Source organism: Montipora foliosa, chromosome 8 (genome assembly GCF_036669935.1).
Source record: "Montipora foliosa isolate CH-2021 chromosome 8, ASM3666993v2, whole genome shotgun sequence".
NCBI classification, from domain to species: domain Eukaryota; kingdom Metazoa; phylum Cnidaria; class Anthozoa; order Scleractinia; family Acroporidae; genus Montipora; species Montipora foliosa.
In genome coordinates this window covers 27,012,384-27,028,988 of record NC_090876.1, presented here as the reverse complement: position 1 = coordinate 27,028,988, position 16,605 = coordinate 27,012,384, and the positions used below count along the sequence as shown (strand labels likewise).

At 39.2% G+C, this 16,605-nt stretch overlaps 2 protein-coding genes across 3 annotated transcripts in view; one reads left to right on the top strand and one right to left on the bottom strand.

Moving 5' to 3' along the window:
* Positions 1-3,257, top strand: part of LOC137967647 (uncharacterized) — an 11,117-nt gene extending 7,860 nt beyond the window's left edge. The window contains exons 4-6 of the mRNA XM_068814166.1: positions 1-41; positions 1,147-1,226; positions 2,993-3,257. The exon at positions 1-41 is cut by the window's left edge and continues 76 nt beyond it. Coding sequence (XP_068670267.1) covers positions 1-41; positions 1,147-1,226; positions 2,993-3,109 — 238 coding nt within the window. The 3' untranslated portion in view covers positions 3,110-3,257. The remainder of the gene's footprint in view (positions 42-1,146; positions 1,227-2,992) is intronic.
* Positions 3,258-4,731: 1,474 nt separating this feature from the next.
* On the bottom strand, positions 4,732-14,812 carry LOC138012993 (rho GTPase-activating protein gacF-like). Of its 2 annotated transcripts, none has more exons than XM_068859947.1 (8): positions 14,654-14,812; positions 14,498-14,554; positions 10,732-11,999; positions 10,125-10,189; positions 9,045-9,120; positions 8,839-8,951; positions 5,257-5,965; positions 4,732-5,032 (listed from the first exon to the last, which is right to left on the bottom strand). In XM_068859947.1, the coding sequence occupies exons 1-8, from the start codon at positions 14,668-14,670 to the stop codon at positions 4,992-4,994; spliced, it is 2,346 nt and encodes a 781-aa protein (XP_068716048.1). In that variant the 5' UTR covers positions 14,671-14,812; the 3' UTR covers positions 4,732-4,991. The 2 variants fall into 2 exon arrangements, with proteins under 2 accessions (XP_068716048.1, XP_068716049.1); XM_068859948.1 differs by having other exon boundaries at positions 4,860-5,032; positions 5,257-5,962.
* Between the last annotated feature and the right edge of the window lie 1,793 nt (positions 14,813-16,605).

Sequence of the window (16,605 nt, the reverse complement as noted above, 5' to 3'; positions counted from 1 at the left end):
ACTCACTCACCAATTGTTTTCATGTTGGAAGCATTTGATTGGTGAGTATATATGGAGTTTTGGATTTCCGCTCAATACCGGAAGTACCGAAAATACTAAAATTGCAGTCAGGAATGGACATCAGAATCTAAAAATTTTGCTTGACACTGACTCTTGTTAAGGTTTGAAACAACCGTTACGTTAACGTAACGGTTGCTTCAAATAAGGCGGACAGAGCCTTGGAAACATGGTTAAAAGAACAGAAAAGGGCGGTTCGGGTTGGAGACAACAATTCCAAAGTTGCGCAACACGCGAACCAATTTGGCCACAGTGTAGACTTTGATCACGCGACTATTAAAGACAAGGCTCGTAATTTTCACGAGAGACCTTTTCTCGAGGCCTGGTATTCGCAGAGGGACAGCAACGCGGGAAACAAACATGTTGACATCCCGGATGTTTATAAATCCCTCGCGTAACCACGCACAGCGGTCGCTCGTTATGTTTTTGCTGGCGTAGCACGCCCAGAATTGTGAACCGTTAGAAAGCCGTCATTCAGTTGGCTTTTTTAAAAACCGATGAAGGCCAAAATTGTTTGGTCGAAACGTCTTTGAAGTTTTATTAACGTAACGGTTGTTTCTAACGTTAACAAGAGTCAGTATCAAGCACAAATTTTATAACCTGAAGTACCTTTCAATTATATCTAGGGTTTTAAAATCAAGCCACACAGTCAGGTCTGTAAATAATTACCCAGCCTGAATTATTTTACTGTGACGCGGAGAGAATTTTTTTCAAGTATCGGATTGCTTGGATCCTATCACACAAATGGATCAAATGCTTCAACTCCGAGCCCTTGTTACAAGTCATGCAGAACAAAAATGTAAAACCTCTTCAGTATTATACAACGGCAGGTAACGGACCGACCATGCATTCATGTCATTAAAGCCGTCAGAGGCTCAATTGATGAAAATCTCGTTTACAAATATGAAGATGTTTTTATGGCAACATAAAATAGAAAGACCTGAATTACCGTCGAAGATTAGTATTCAAAACCGCTCGTACTGATAGGTACTTAGTCTTCTACCTCTGCTAAGGTAAAGCAGAGTCTAGGAGAATCCGCCGTAAGGTGTTTATACCGAAAAATCTATAATTTTATGTACTTTTTTGTAGGCTCGGGATTAGGTGATCTGCATTTCTTTGGTGTGGCCATGCTATTATTATTTCTTCATAAACTGCACATGTTGCTCACGGTAAGGAAAAAGCCTGAAATTTGCTGTCTCGCGCTTGTACTCGGAATACGTCGTCTTGCTAAGAATTACGTAGGCGATTGTCCTCTAACAGTTGCTTCAACTCAGTTTAAACGTCGCAAATGTCCCCTGAACTGTACCGACCTGATTAATGATTTATTTGCCAAAACATAATTGAATTTTGCTTTCTACGTTTTTCACCGATATGCTGCAAAACTTGCCTGCTTATCTTGCTTACAAGCTTACGTCCGACCTCACCCTAGAGATAGAACTGTAAGTCGCCATGAGACATGATATGTGCGAAAAATATATGTGCGTTATATAAATCCTAAACCAAACCAAACCAAACCTAAAGTTGTCGGTAAATTGTAGGTTGAAGAAATTTGAATGTAGCTAAGGTGGCTGTAAACAGTTTTGCCGCGGTCAGCGGTATTCATTAAAGGCCGGCGCGCATTTTGAAAAACAAAACAAGTACGGCTAGTATATCGAGAACTCTTTCCTTTGCTTGCGATGGTTTGGAAATGCAGTGTAAATTCGATTCATTTACGTAAATGTCATCGTGCTTTAGAGGCGAAAATCGTTCAAAGGAACCTAGCAAAATGCTACTAAGGCGCATTTGCTCCAAATTTGAGAACAGCTGTTGGCTCATATTCTCGTCGCCAGTGCAGGCTTTTCTTTTGGTCAGCACCAAGAACATGGACTCTGGCCACGGCCGAAGCAGGAAGTCCGCGAAACACAGACGTCCGGCTCTTCTGTGCATTCTCGAAAATTTCAAACAATAACGGTCGTTCACGGTTATTATTCGATTACCGTGACTGTGTGTATTTTGGCTGTGGCCACGGTCCTTGTTCTTGGTGCTGACCAAAAAGAAAAGCGGGCTCTGAGGATGAGAATCCTGTTGGCTGTTTTTTGCCAAATTTCTTGCAAACCCGTCATTAGATTTTGCAAAAATTTTGAATTAAAAAAGTTCCAACTACAAATGACTCATCTATGAAGAAAAATGAGAAACTCGACAGGAAAACATTTAAGGAAACTAAAAAACGTCTATCAGCGAATTATGGAAAATCCGTCTGTTGAAATTCTATGATAACAGGCTTTAAGCGTACTTTATTTCAATAATAGGAAGCAAAAGCTGCAAAACAAATGAGTGGATTTTGCACAAATGAGGAAAAAGCATCCTTTAGGTCTTGTTTCAATCTATATGCGTCACCATGGTAACAGCCTGTAGAGGACATTGACTGCACCGCCGACCGGTTGGTTTTTTTAAGTTGAGCATCGGACTACCGTGGGGGAGGTCGCGGGATCAAAAACTCCAGCCGGACCAACACTCAGGGTCTTTAAATAACTGTAATGTCATCTGCAAATGGTTAGACTTTCTAGTCTTCTTGGATAAGGACGATAAGCCGAAGGCCCCGTTTCACACTGTCTGAGAAGAGCAGGGGACGTGCGACGTCCCCGGTGTGGTGGTCTCTCACTCATTCTGTGTAAACTACCTGTTATTCAGTTAAGATTGTAAACTGCACGGCTGCCATTTGCGCCATACATAAATGTAAAGTGCTGTAAAGTGACCCTGAAAAGCTCCTAGGGAAGTGGTTAATTACGTGTTCACCTTCGTGGTAGCACTTTTCAGTGACCAAGTTTAAGCTTCTAAAAGGTTACAACCCACAGTTTAATCTAAGCAGAGTAGCATCGAATTATGTCTAGACTATGTCTGATGTCAACCTTGTGCAATGTGAACTGCAACTTTCGTTATTTAATTCTATTTTCAGCCCTATGATCAGATGGACTTTTCACAAGTCAGATGTCAAAGTCTGTTGATGTCTGCTATTGAACGCGCTCGAAGACAAAACCTGTTGAACCAGGATCTTTTCTTGCAGCCAAATTAAGTAATTTGTGAACAATCATATCAAGAAATTATTGCATAAATTGATAAAAGATGTCTTTTTATCTTATTCGCATATAGCCAAAGTTTAATATAATTTACTTCAATGTGTACAAAGCTTTGTTTCAAATTGAATAAAATGATGAACTGAAAGTGCATATCTGTATTGTTGTAATTGAGTTCAAAGGATTTGGTTCTTGATGACTCACCCTCGGATTTCTGCGTGTGATTTTAGTTTTCCACTCGCATTGTCATTAACGAGTTGCCATTAAGCCTTGCCCACACGTATCCGGGTATTTTTTAATCTACAACGTTTCAGTTCTTTGCGGATTCAAAAATTTTCACGTCCACGCGCAACATATTCAAATCAAATTTGCCCGTCCACACGTATCCGGATTCGTTCTATATCCAGGACTCCTCTGTGACTATTATCAACAGAGCATGTGCCACAAGGCGTACGAATTGGCGACAAGATTCGTTCTGCAGCCATAGACCTTTTTGCAGATACGGCAGTCATTTTGATTTCTATTGTTTCGAAAGACATTATGGGATGCTCAGGGGGCAAATTAATATGTATTTGCCCCCTGGGCATCCCATAATAGCTATTTGAAACAATAGAAATCAAAATGGCCGCCGTATCTGCAAAAAGGTCTATGTTGAATATTTAAGCGGTAAAGATTGGATCTGAGTTTGTAACGTCATTGGATTTGAAAATATCTAAATTCAACCGTCCAAACGATTCCGAATTCTTTGCGTATTCAAAACCTGCCACTCTGGAGAAGGGGTTCAAAAAGTTGCGGATCAGTCGCATGCCGGATTCGCCGGATACGTGTGGACGAAAGGAGAATCCACAAAAATGGATGCGTGTGGAAGGGGTCTAATTGGAGCTCACGAAATGATGAAATGTTTACGTGAGACCATGACGTTTCATAAACGTACTCAACTATCCAAACAGCCTACAAATTATGTGCCTTCTGTCCATCCTCTAATACTTCGCGTCAGACGTCGTCATCTGTGACAGATCAATATGGCGCAAGGCGCAAAGTTCAAAAGGAACTCAATTGTCCGGTTATGTTCTTCATGACAAAGTATAAGACCCATGGATATTGTTCAGACTTGACATGCAGAACAAAATACAATTTTCACAAAGACAACCTCTGTGGCTTTAGAGCCTCGCAGCTTGTTAAAACGAGAACAAAACTACCCTAAAAATTACACTAAGAATAGTTATGCTAAGTTTTATCCAACGCACTCTGGTGAACTGCTTGTTTCGTTTGTGGGTGGACCCGACCATGAAAAAGTCTACAAATATTGTCAAAAGTACACATGAAAATACCTTCTCCCAAGAGGTCTGAAAGCAGTACGAAGAGCTTATTACAACTTAAAATCCTTTGTACGTGGGAAACATTTACGTATGCTATCACGATCAGGCGTGGAAAACAGAATGATTCTGTATATTGAAAACCAGCAGCAGGTTTCATGTCCCAGTATTTCCTGTCTTAATGCTGCAATGCCGACATATACTGTTACGGGAAGTAAAAACCGTTGTCAGCAATTTGGACAGCAGAAGGATTGTGTTGGTCAGTGACTTTTATATTGGTAACAATATAAAGGAGAGAGAGGCGATTTATTTGTGAGGATAACTGTTTATTTTAAAGAAAGTGAAAACTATCTGAAAATTAGTTAAGGTTAATCAAATAATCGGGGTGTTAAGCAACTATTTGATATGTTAAAGCGAGCCTTGTATTTTCTTATCAGTTCTTCTTTAAGAAGAAAGAAATCACGCTGCCAATGTTAATCAAGCATGGGTTTTCTTGGATTACTGGAAAACACAATGTAAATATCCAAGACTTAGGGCTGTGGATCACTGCATTTAACTGAGCTTTTCACTTGCGGACTGGAACCACTTGGAATACAGATCTTGATGCTGAAAATAACCAACAGCAAGAGAAAGACGTGATTAGTAACAAAATGAGAACTTCAAAGCAAGCTGAAGGCAAGTGTGGAAAGCAGTCTGAATTTCAAGCTCGTCCGGCCTCCGCAAGTCAGGACTTGCGAATTAATCAGCTAACATAGGGACTGGAAGGGAATAAAGAACTATCGTGACATGAAGACAAGGCGGATGCCTAACACTATTGCAGATAAACTTACATAGGCCTATTTCTACGCTTGATAATCCAACCAAACCAGTCAAGCGTCCTCCTGTTCCATTTGCCAATTTAGTTTTCGATCGGTTAGTGTTCGGTGATGGTCGACGACTAGTCGTTAGTTTTTGACCACTGGATGGAAGGGGAGAGCCACTTGATCGTTCTCCATTCGTGGGCGATGCATTACGTGAACATGAAACAGGGGAAGAGGGTCTAGAATTTGGTCGTGATGAAGGTCTTGAAGAGGGTCTTGATCGGGAATCATATAACGTAGCAAAAGTTGCTGGATGAGAACGACTCAGACTCGGTGTTGTGGGCCTGGATCGAATGCTTGGTGATCTGTTTATTGGAGGCCTATTTGGCGAGGATTTGTTACTTGTGTTGTGTCCCATGCCTGTGTTCAAAGTATTTAGATTAAGAGATGACCCCGAAAATCTTCCCAGCCGAATATTTGGTTTGAAATTAGATGTTATTTCGGGACTGATGCTGTCTGCTCGGCTTGATCCATGACTTGAATGCCTTGATCGCGAGCGGCTCCCATGGCTAGAGATGCTACTACTAATTTTAGATTTTCGCATTTCCCTATCTTGTTTAGCCAGGCGTTTTGCAATTTCCTGAAATTCTGAGGGTAAATGACTGTATGCCTCAATTCCGTGAGTGTCTGTCCTGGAATCCACTCTTTTTGGCGGCTTCACTTTGCTGGAAGGAACCTGCTAGTAACAGGAAATGTTTGTAAGAAAATTGAATTTAAACGACTGGCTGAGGACGACTCTGTTACAACGGCTCTGGGGCTTGGATCAGAAAACAATTCTTTTTTACTCAAAAGAATATCGCGTTTCTGATGAATGCATGAGCCTAATGGGTTATAGAGAACAAACGAGGTTATAGAGTGCAATACGAAAGTTGCTATAGAAACAGCGATGGAGTAATTTTGTGGAGTATACAATAAACAAAAAACCATATGATAACTTGCTCGTGAATTTCGTGATTTATGGTCACTCGTGATGTTTTGGAAGCTCTCAAATTGAATTCGCATCACCCTTGCCCATAAATCACGAAATTCACTCGCGTTCATACGATTTTCCATACATATGCAACAGAAACAATGAACTCTACAGCTGAATACAATATAGCTGACCTCCAATGAAGTTGCGTTGCATTTGATAATTTACTACATAATTATGTAGCTGGTAGTCAATCCGCAATTGTCAGCATAGCTATTATTCTTAATTATTTCTTTAAAACTGTCCAATTAACGATTACTTTGGATAGTTTCAGATAAGGTTTTCCTTTAGAAACAGGCAAACTGTCCAATTTAGAAAATATAGGACAGTTGGTCTAAGCCAATAGGTAATAGAAACTAGCCAATCAGCACAAAGCAAAGCGTCGGCGCCGTTGTCTCTGTTTGTGGTAGTTGACAATGGCAGAGTTTAGCCACGAAGATTTACCAAATTTTTACATTTCTCAGGACTTTTTCAACGATATCACCGCAAATGACAAAATTCCTACGTTGCCAGAAGAAGAGCTTGCCAACCTGAGAGGCAGAAACCAAAACTAAAACACCTCCAAGAGTACAAAACCTTGGCTGAATGTTTTCTGAGTGGAAGGAGAAGCGTAACGAAGCGAGAAAGTTGGAAGATATCCCTTGTCATGAGCTAGAAGCAGTTCTTTGCCTTTTTTTTTTCGTTGAAATTAGAAAAAAGGACGTCACGAATACGAACCAGAAAGTTAGGTTGTGATGCAGTGCTTGTTGGACCGTCATTGAAATAACTGTGGCAGAAACTACAGGATTTTGCGAGGTCGTGAATTTGCAAACTCAAGGCAACAACTTGGAGCGAGCGCAGGGTTACGGAAAGCAAAAAAATGCCTCTCGTGCTTTAAGGAGGCTCGAAAGGGTTTTCAGCTGAGCGCGCGCGCGTACCCACACACGCAATTCGTAAGCTGCTCGCGTCAGCTCGTGATTCAAATCGGTCGCAAGAAATTAGCGAATACCGCTAATTTCGCTCTCCTTTCTTCTAATTCCTGTAGACATGAATATAAATAGACATCTATTCATGAAAACTACGAAAATTCTACACAAACGGTTTAATGGTCATTTAAATCCGTTTGTGTTGACCTTCAGCTCAACTCGCGCGTGCATTCGAATGAGCGGGTGACGCATGCGTAAATGTCGATCTTGTAACCCCCTCATTTTTCCTGATTTTGCATCTTTACTCGTTTATATCTCTGCTTCCGGACGGTGAATTTTTTTCATTTTTTGCATGTTAGCTTAGATTAATTTAAAACGTTTGTCTTTCAAATTTAAAAAAAATTCTGTAGGTGAAAAAAAAAAATTAGAGACACATTTCAAAAAAACTTATTTTTCTGGAAAACTGACCTACAGATTTTGTTGAATTTTAAATATTTTAGAGAGTATTTCTAACATTATCTGGTAACACTAAATGGGAAAATTTCACCGTTCCGTTTCTTGAAAAAAGGCAACATAAGTTGATTTTAAGGCTCAAATAAATGCCTAATATCGTTGCCATGGTAACGTTATTTTGGAGGAAAATATAATGTGAGAAATCTACGATGGGTACTTAATATCCTGGCCGGATTTCACCTTAATATGATTGCCCTAACTGTATCTAAGGACAGAATATGTTTATTTGATTGAAAAAGAAAGAAACTATTTCTAGCCTCCTTAAGCGAAGCATACGAAGAATTCCTTTGGAGTTCAGGTAATATTTTGCAAATAAAAATGATTCACAATACTTTAGTTTGCCTTTCCTTAAGAATAATAGCTTGACTGAGCAATTCCCAATTACAACTGAATAGCTATATAATTAATTGGTAACAGGCCTACATGCTTGTCCAATTTGAAATACTTGGATGAGAAAAATTCCTCGGACTGTCAAATTGGACTGGGCCTACGGCCTCGTCCTATTTTGGCTGTCCTCAGAATTTTTCTCATCCAATTATTTCCAAAGTGGACAGCATGTAGTCCTATTACATATATTGCTGTGATATCATCAGTTGAAAAAGTCCTGAGAAATGGAAAAGTTTGGTAAAGCTCCCCCATTGTCAACTACTACAAACAGACAACAGCGCTGATGCTATGCTTTGTGCTGATTGGCTAGTTTCTATTACCTATTGTAATTTCTGGGATTTGATTGGCTTAAACCAACTGTCCTATATTTTCTAAATTGGGCAGTTTGCCTGTTTCTAAAGGAAAACCTTATCTAAAACTATCCAAATTAATCCTTAATTGGACAGTTTTAAGGGAAGAATAATAGCTATGCTGACAATTGCGGATTAACCTCTAGCTATATAATTATAGTTTTTCAATAACCGCATTGGTAAAATCGAATTCCGCCTTACTTTTTTTGTTGTCGCGTGATCGCTTCTAGCTAGGTTAAGACGGTTAGAAGTTCATCTGCATTAAACTTGGCCTTTCCGAGTACCTTTCTTATAGTTTTTAAATAACCGCGCATTGGTAAAATTGAGTTCCGCCTTGCTTTCTTTTGTTGTCGCGAAGTTGTGTTTGATTAAAAATTGAAGTATAGAAAGATTATGATGAGTAAGGCCACAGATAATCTCTAATTACCTTGATTCGTCCTCCACCGGGCACATGTCCAATGTTACTGAAAGAGTCCACTTTTGACTTTACATTTCTTGCAAAGTCCTTCTTCTTGGGTTCCGTTCTTCCAAAACCACCAGCTATTAAAAGAAAGAACGAAACGAATAAACATTTCATTTTTTTTCAAAGGCTTTTGGTCGTACAAATCAATGATATTCACTGAGATATCTTACCCGTTTTATGTTTTGTATTCTGAGTCAATTTTACTTTGGCCTTTACACCTTTTACCACAGAGGGCGCAGCTTTACACTGTAACGGCAAGAACGAAAATGTGTTTGACAAAAAGTAGATAAACATAAAAGAAGAAGGCGCAAATGAACGCAGGTGAATTGTCTTGCCTTGATATCATTTTCACAGAAGCAAAAATTGGTGTTTTAAAAAGATCAAGCAGCTTGATGATATGTAAAGGCTACGATCACAAATGATACCATTTAGACCAGTTGCGTTGTTTATCGACGTAAAATAACCACCCTTTCGATCCTTTGCATTCCACTTATTGTAGATCTGTGATATATTTGTTTTGAATTTAACCTGTGATCCTTCCAGTGGACCTTGGGATAGCAAAAGGATACACCTGATCATTGTTACGAGTGATCCAAATTCATAACCAAACGCGTTCTTTTAGACAATTTAAGGACGGTGCCTACTAATTCAAAGCTATTTTTGCCCCGGTTTATGATTATGCAGGAAATGTAGATCTTAACAAGTGTTATTGAAATCCAAAAAGAAAATTGAGGGTAACCCTCAAAGATAATTGATGAATGATATTTGTAAAGAGCTTTAAAATACAAAGCAATGTATGGCGTTCTTTCTCAAATTGAAGCTTAATTATCTCTAAAAAATGCATGGTTACCCCCAATTTTCTTTTTGGATACTAAGAGTACTTACTAAGATTTACTTTCTCCGGAGAGCTTTAAGCCGGGCAAAAATATCAATGTATTGGTAAGCATCACCGATAGGAAACCCGAGTATAGAGAGATGCGCAGAACGTATGCGCAATAACAATAGTAGGCTCCGTCCTCAATAAATTTGCTTGTCATTAGTACGTGTATTTGGTTTGTACTTTGGTTAAAGACGCTCTCAGTTTTCGTTGGTTCCGATATGGCTTGTCGTTTCTGTTGTTCTAGACAAAGTAAACACGATCTTAGTCACCCCTGATCGATATTATTCCAAAGGGATCCAATTCTTGGTGAAGGACAGAAAACATTGCTGTTATTTGAAGGAGTTCAATCGCGGTCTCTTTCACTTTATACCTCGTTTTTGTTCCCATTTTCTAAATGTACATGCATTGCGCCATTTGGTTCGAGCTTCTGCACCTCTGCAATGAAACAATGTACATGTAACCTCAAAAATGAATTACATAGTTGTATCTCGAGGAAGAAAATGACTGCCGTTTGTCCATTCAAACAAATTATAAAGTTCGAAGCATGTATCATGAGCTATTCCTACACTCAAGAATAATTTACTTCGTCTAAAAAGGTAACTAAATGTGGAAGGTTTTTTCGCTAACACCACGGCTACAAACAAAATCGAAGAAAAAACAAATGAATTTAAATTAGTAGCCAGGCACCGCAGTATACTAGCTATTTATCCACGGAATTTCCAATAAAAGGGAATTAAAATAGTGATGCTTCGTAAAGACATGAGTTAGTAGCAAATCCATTATACACTTACATTCAGTAATTCACAGCCAGTCAACGAATCTAATCTAACTTGGGAAATTGCCGAATTAGGTTTATTAATTATGCGTGGAATCGCCTATGGTTGTTGACTAAACGACCTTTAATAATCTCCTTTTAAAGAAAATCTCTATCGGGTCTCACATAACTGTGCACCTCGCAGGTTCAGGCGGTAGCTTACTTTTCTTTAGAGCTGCTGTTAAATCCAAATCAGCTCCAGATATTTGGCTTTCATCAGAGATATAAGACTCCAGGCTATTCTTTCTTGAGCTACAGGGAGTCTTAGAAAATGCTTGCTCTGTCGTCGGAGAGTCTGGGTAAAAGTCCAAGTCACTCTTTCCATCCCGCGACTGAGACAAGAATCCAGATGTTGGTATTTCACTATCTGTAAATACATCCGAACTTAGGTCCGATAGTTCCATGTCTAACTCGTTGAAATCTCCATTTTTCAATGTTTCGTTTTGTTCATTGACATAAAGCAATGTTCTGTTGTATCTGCTTACCCTTTCCGGATCTATTATCTCGTTTGTTGGTCCGTACTTTTCATCAACAGCACCCACTGTTGTGTTGTAATCATTTGCTGTATGTCCTCTTTCAATACTGACCTTTTTCTCAGGCATCCCCGGAGCGTAGCTATACATTGCAGAGTCAATAATCGTTGCCGTTTCTCCTTGTGAATTTGAGAGATTATCGCTTCTCGCCAGGGACCTTATAGGGGAATAATCTCTCACTCTTGCGCCGTTCCCCGAGGAGGTATTTTGTTGCCGTTGAAGAGTCCAGTCCAAAATGTCTGATACGCAACCCTCATTCTGAGCACTTAAATGGGCAGTTTCTTCAGTAGGAATTGACGAGCTATTGTTAAAATCCGTTTTCCATGAGTCAACTTTGGCTATGCTGTTAGCAACACTTGAGAAAGTTGTAATAGTTTTGCTTTTTTGCGAAGTTGCGCTTTCAGATAATTTTAGTCTTTCAAGTGTTGCGCGAATTTGAGCGCTAGCATCTAACTTTTCAGGCTTCGTTTTAATTTCTGTCACGTTCTCTGCAAGACTTTGCGGCGATTCCTCTTTAAGTGCGTGTTCCTGTTTTTCGTTGAAAATCACTGGAGTCATATCCATGCTTCCAAACTTCTCGGTTAAAACACTGTCAGAAAGCGAAGAATTAAATGTGCTCTCCATACTTCGGTCCATACCTCTAAAAGATTGAGAGGGCGTTTTTATCTTTTTTCGTGGACTTGTTAAAGCTATGTGTTCGTCGTAGAACTTGATGTTTCCGCCCATGGAATATTTGAATTTTGTGTATTCTGATTCATAAGAAACAGATGATCCATCTTGGAGAGGATATGGTTCTTCTTGAATCTTGATTTCCTCTAAATGTGGAAGATATTCTTCATCTATACAATATGCTTCTTCAGGTATGATAATTCTTCTGTCGCCCTTGCGTTTTCGGCGTCTGCAATAAGAGCGCAAGTTGAGGTTGCATTATGCCAGTATAGGTTCCCAAGGTTACAGGTAAAAATCGCGAAGAGAATAATATGTTAGCGTTTGATTTTAAGGTTACATAAAGACCAATTCTTTAGCACAAATTGGTCCGGATATTTAAAAAAACCCGCATTCCAAAGCATTTTGTTTTGTACAAGTATTTAATGGCTGTTCATAGTCAAAGATCGTTTTCGAGAAAGAAAGAGGACGATAAATTAGCCTAATTGTAGCCATCTCACTTCCAGATTTTCTGGAACTAATATGTTTGTTGCAAACTGCGGTTTAAGGTAAATTTCGTTTAAATAACCGGCTCATATATGTTAATTCCCATCATTTTATGTACTTATCATTTGCAGGTGGTTTACGACCAATCTCTTGCCTCGTGATAGACTTGGAACCCAATGGTATTAATTCATTTGCCAGCCATTGCCTATTTGTTTGCAAAGTGTGGGGCAAAATATACGAGTATCGCTCACACTGACATTTTTTTAGGAATTTTGAAGCGTCTGTTGGTATAAACAGGGCATGTGCTTTCTTTCAATTTATTCGCACATGCAGTTACTAAAACTTAACAAATGTGGAAGATATTTTTCATCTATAAGTGTTGCTGGAATCTGTGAATAATATTTGCAGATGTACTATGCTCTTAGTTCCTGCAGTTAAACCGAGTTGATTGGCGTTATGGAAAGGGTAAGTTTAACAGCGAACAGAGAACGAACAACTGTAAAATGAGGTGAGCAAGACAGTGTGTTAACTACGAATGGTAAACTATTAAACGGAACTCTTTTGATTGATTCGATTGACATGTTAGAAAATTCCAACTATCTCAGTTCCATGTCTGCAAAACTCCTGGACTAATAACTGAAAGACACTGAGAAAGTAAATGATTTTCTCAAGCCGTTACGACATGTATTTTTACACGAATCTAGAGCACATAGAGCTGCTCATTTCTTAAGTCATTCGGAAGGTAAAGAGTCATGCAGGTATACATAATTGTATTTCATAAATGATTTACCTTTTTCGTCCATAATAAGTCCAAAGCAGCGATGAACAGAGAAGAGCATTTAATACCTTTGTCAAATTCCATAGTCAGTCGACAAGACAGGTCTTATTTATTCTGACGCTAGATTGTGCATATTAACTACTCATGACTATGTATACATTGGCAGGTGCTGAATAAATGAAACATTTGAATTGTCTTTCTGTGAAAACGTGTCAAGAAAATCAACTGACGATTTTTTGTCTGCTGACCAATCATCTCATTTCATGTTAACACAAAAAATAATTTTAATTAATTCCCTTATCTGTTAATATTTTTCAAAAACGGTCACGTATTAGAAAGAATTCCGAAAATCATGCAATCTGATTGGTTTCCAGAGCGGGTGGAATTTTTTTTGCTCGAGAGAAGCAGTCGGAATGGTTCATTATGAATCTCATACAAATTTGAACTGTGTTCCTTATCTTCAACCGGCAGCAGCTGGTCCATTGGAAAAAATTGTGCCCTCTTTCTTGAATTCAACCCCCTGGCTCCAGTTGTTCCAAGGGTGGATAGTGCTAACCACTGGGTAACTCAATTGGTTTTGCTAGTGTTTATCTCCTGTATAGTGATTTATCCGGTGGATAGCATTATTCACCTTATCAACAACTGAGGGCTGGTAGATAATGCAAGTCCTCGGGCACAATTATTCTTAATACGGGTGTTCCGGCCAGTGAATTACATACTTGTCCCGAAACAACTGTCGTGTTGAGGTCGAGCTGATCGGCTCATCAAAGCAGTTACTTTAGCCAAGATTTTTACAACTGAGTTGTCGAGGGTTCACAGAAATAATATATTATTGGGTTGCAAAGTAACGTTTAAATTTATCTTTAGACCGTACAGATGGAACTTGACTTGTTATATTTCAGTTTGTTAGCTGTCTGCCGCAAGAAAAAGGGCTACTGAACGGGAGACAAAAACGACGAGAATTCCAAGGTTTTTTATTTGCTTTCAAGTGCCTCTAGAAAATAATTCTTGCTTAAAGGAAAGGAAATTTGGCTTGCAAAACATAAATCTTTTCACTTACGAATGGATATCACTCGATTTAAAATGAATCTTTACACTACAATCACTTTCTAAATCTCCGACCAATCCGAGGTAAGACTTACGACTGCCGACACACTTACTGTCAGTAAGTATTTCAGAAAACTAAATAATTCCATTGTTTTGTTATTGCTAAAGTTGCTCAAGCGCGAACGAAACTGCCTTTAAGAAACCCAGAATCGTCTTCGAGGTAATTGGAAATCAATGCAAGAGATCCCCCCTCAATCTAGAAAGGATATTTCATGTAAAGTGAAAAGACGTAAAACAGTTTGGGAATATTTTGGCTGGATTTAGTTTTATGTTCAGCTAACGGGCTAAGGACCCCCTCTGCTGCATATCACATGATCGGAGAATCGTCCATTGCTCCGTTTATTACGAATAAGTCTCACCGTCTTAGCTTCTTGTATTCTCTGATATCTTGGTAATTCGGACCAAACGCGTACAAGCTGTCAGAAAAATAACCAGGAGCGAATCAGTTATTACAGATATCTTTTTGAAGCTGATGTGAATAGAAAATTATTTTAGAATCATTTAAAGCAACGCACCCAAGCGCAGTCCACATCGCTGGTTTCCAAGTAACTGTCTTCAAGCATTTGATCACTTATTACTGGACGGACAAATGTTGGTTTCCTTTCAAGATTCGATTTTACAAATAAGAAAAATAGAGCCTGCAAAGATTACAGAGTACGTGGCGTTGATGTATCAAGGAGGTCAAAATAAAGGAAACAAAGCAAGGAGAGAACAGGTCGTAACGGGTAGCAGCATATAACAAATCACCAGCCCTCAACATTACTACGGACAAACCAAATAAAACGTTGTATTTCTTAGCTCAAGACTGTCAGGTAAGCGCAAAAAATAATACATAAAGGTCATTTTCAAAACTAGTTTAGAGAGAATCTAAACGTTCAAGAACTTGAAACAAAATCATCCGCGAATAACGAAATGATATTAATAAAATATAATAATAGTTTTTAATATTTTACAATTAGCAAAACTGTCCTACGAAATTTGCTATAATAGGAATTCCCATATTCTTATGCATTTAACGGAGCAGCGGGACAAATGATGATATTGCGCCTGAGCCTTGATCAAGTTTCTTTGGATCTCATCCACGTCTTGCTGAAGTGTCGACCAAGGGCCATGAATTGTATTTGAAATGCAAATGTTTTGTCAGGTTCTTAGTTTGAGATCAGGTTATTCCACAGGTGAATGGCAATGGATGACGGGATTGAGGGCCTACGCCCCCTATAAACTGAGTTTTTGAAAGTAGATGGTAATCAGGGGCCCAAGGGGCCCGGCGTTTCTCGAACGTCCCGAAAACCCTTGGTCTCGAGAAGCGCAGTTAATGAAACTGCCATTCGCTTGACAAGCAGTTCTTCTGACGTGTTCTCAAAATGACAAAAAGCAAAATGATTGTGAAGTTTGATGACTTCAAATCCCTCCGTTCATAAAATGCAAAGGGAATAATGACACCCAAGAGGGGCCCGAAACTTTATGGGCCATTTTCGAGTGTTACAATTACCTTTGTATCTCAAGATAAACAGTCAGCTGAAAATGTCCAAGTTAGGCCTGGGTTTTTCCTTTTGTCTTTTTCTGATAATATTCTGTCATTATATTGGGACGGAAGTACGTAAATTCCACGACAGTGGGTTTTCAGACCTGATTAAGTATTGTAACCCCCCTCCCCCCCCCCAATCCATCTCCACTTACGAGTCCGATAATGGATTACATAATTCAAGCGCTTTGTGATCGGAGTCCCGCATTGAAAACGTCACGGGGGTAGGCGTCGTACAAAGACGCGAATCATAAAATCGGGCGTGCTTTCATTCGTAGCCGAATGCAGTTGGGGTCATGTTCCTGTGTCGGATCCAGGTTGACTTCTTGGACTCTGTAAAAAGTTGTCAGGACCGGTTGCCCATAACCCAATATGATCCCGTTTCTTACTGGGTGAGAATATAAGTTGAATTCCTCCGTTTTTTTCCGTGTCGAGAAAATGGAAACCCTAACCCTGCTAAGTATTGTCTTTGTGCGTAGAGTCTTCTGGGCGTATTTTGGTAGATTTCAGGGGATAGTAGAAATGCGTAGAATTTATCCGGTGGGCACAGCAGAATATTTAATTAACCTGTAACGGCGTCAAAGTTATCGTAAGGCGAATGGCGTTTTGGTGGATTTTTAAACAAAATATACCCTTATCGAGCTCAGGGAATGGAACGTCAATTGGTTAAACAAGGCGGTGCAAAATAGGTATCTGGAATCTTAAAAGCGACGAGTAAAGGACTTCGACAACAATTGCATCTCCGTATGAAAGTGAGCTGTATTTCTAATATTTTACTATTTTTGATGTTATGTACGATACTGAAACCAAATGGCGAAATAACAAACTCATTGAAAGGAATCGAACGCCTTGACTGCCCTTGTGTTTACTGAAATCGCATCTCTGTTGAAAAGGTTCTTCAGAAAAGGGTTTGATCCTAAACACTGGTGGGAAATTTATTTA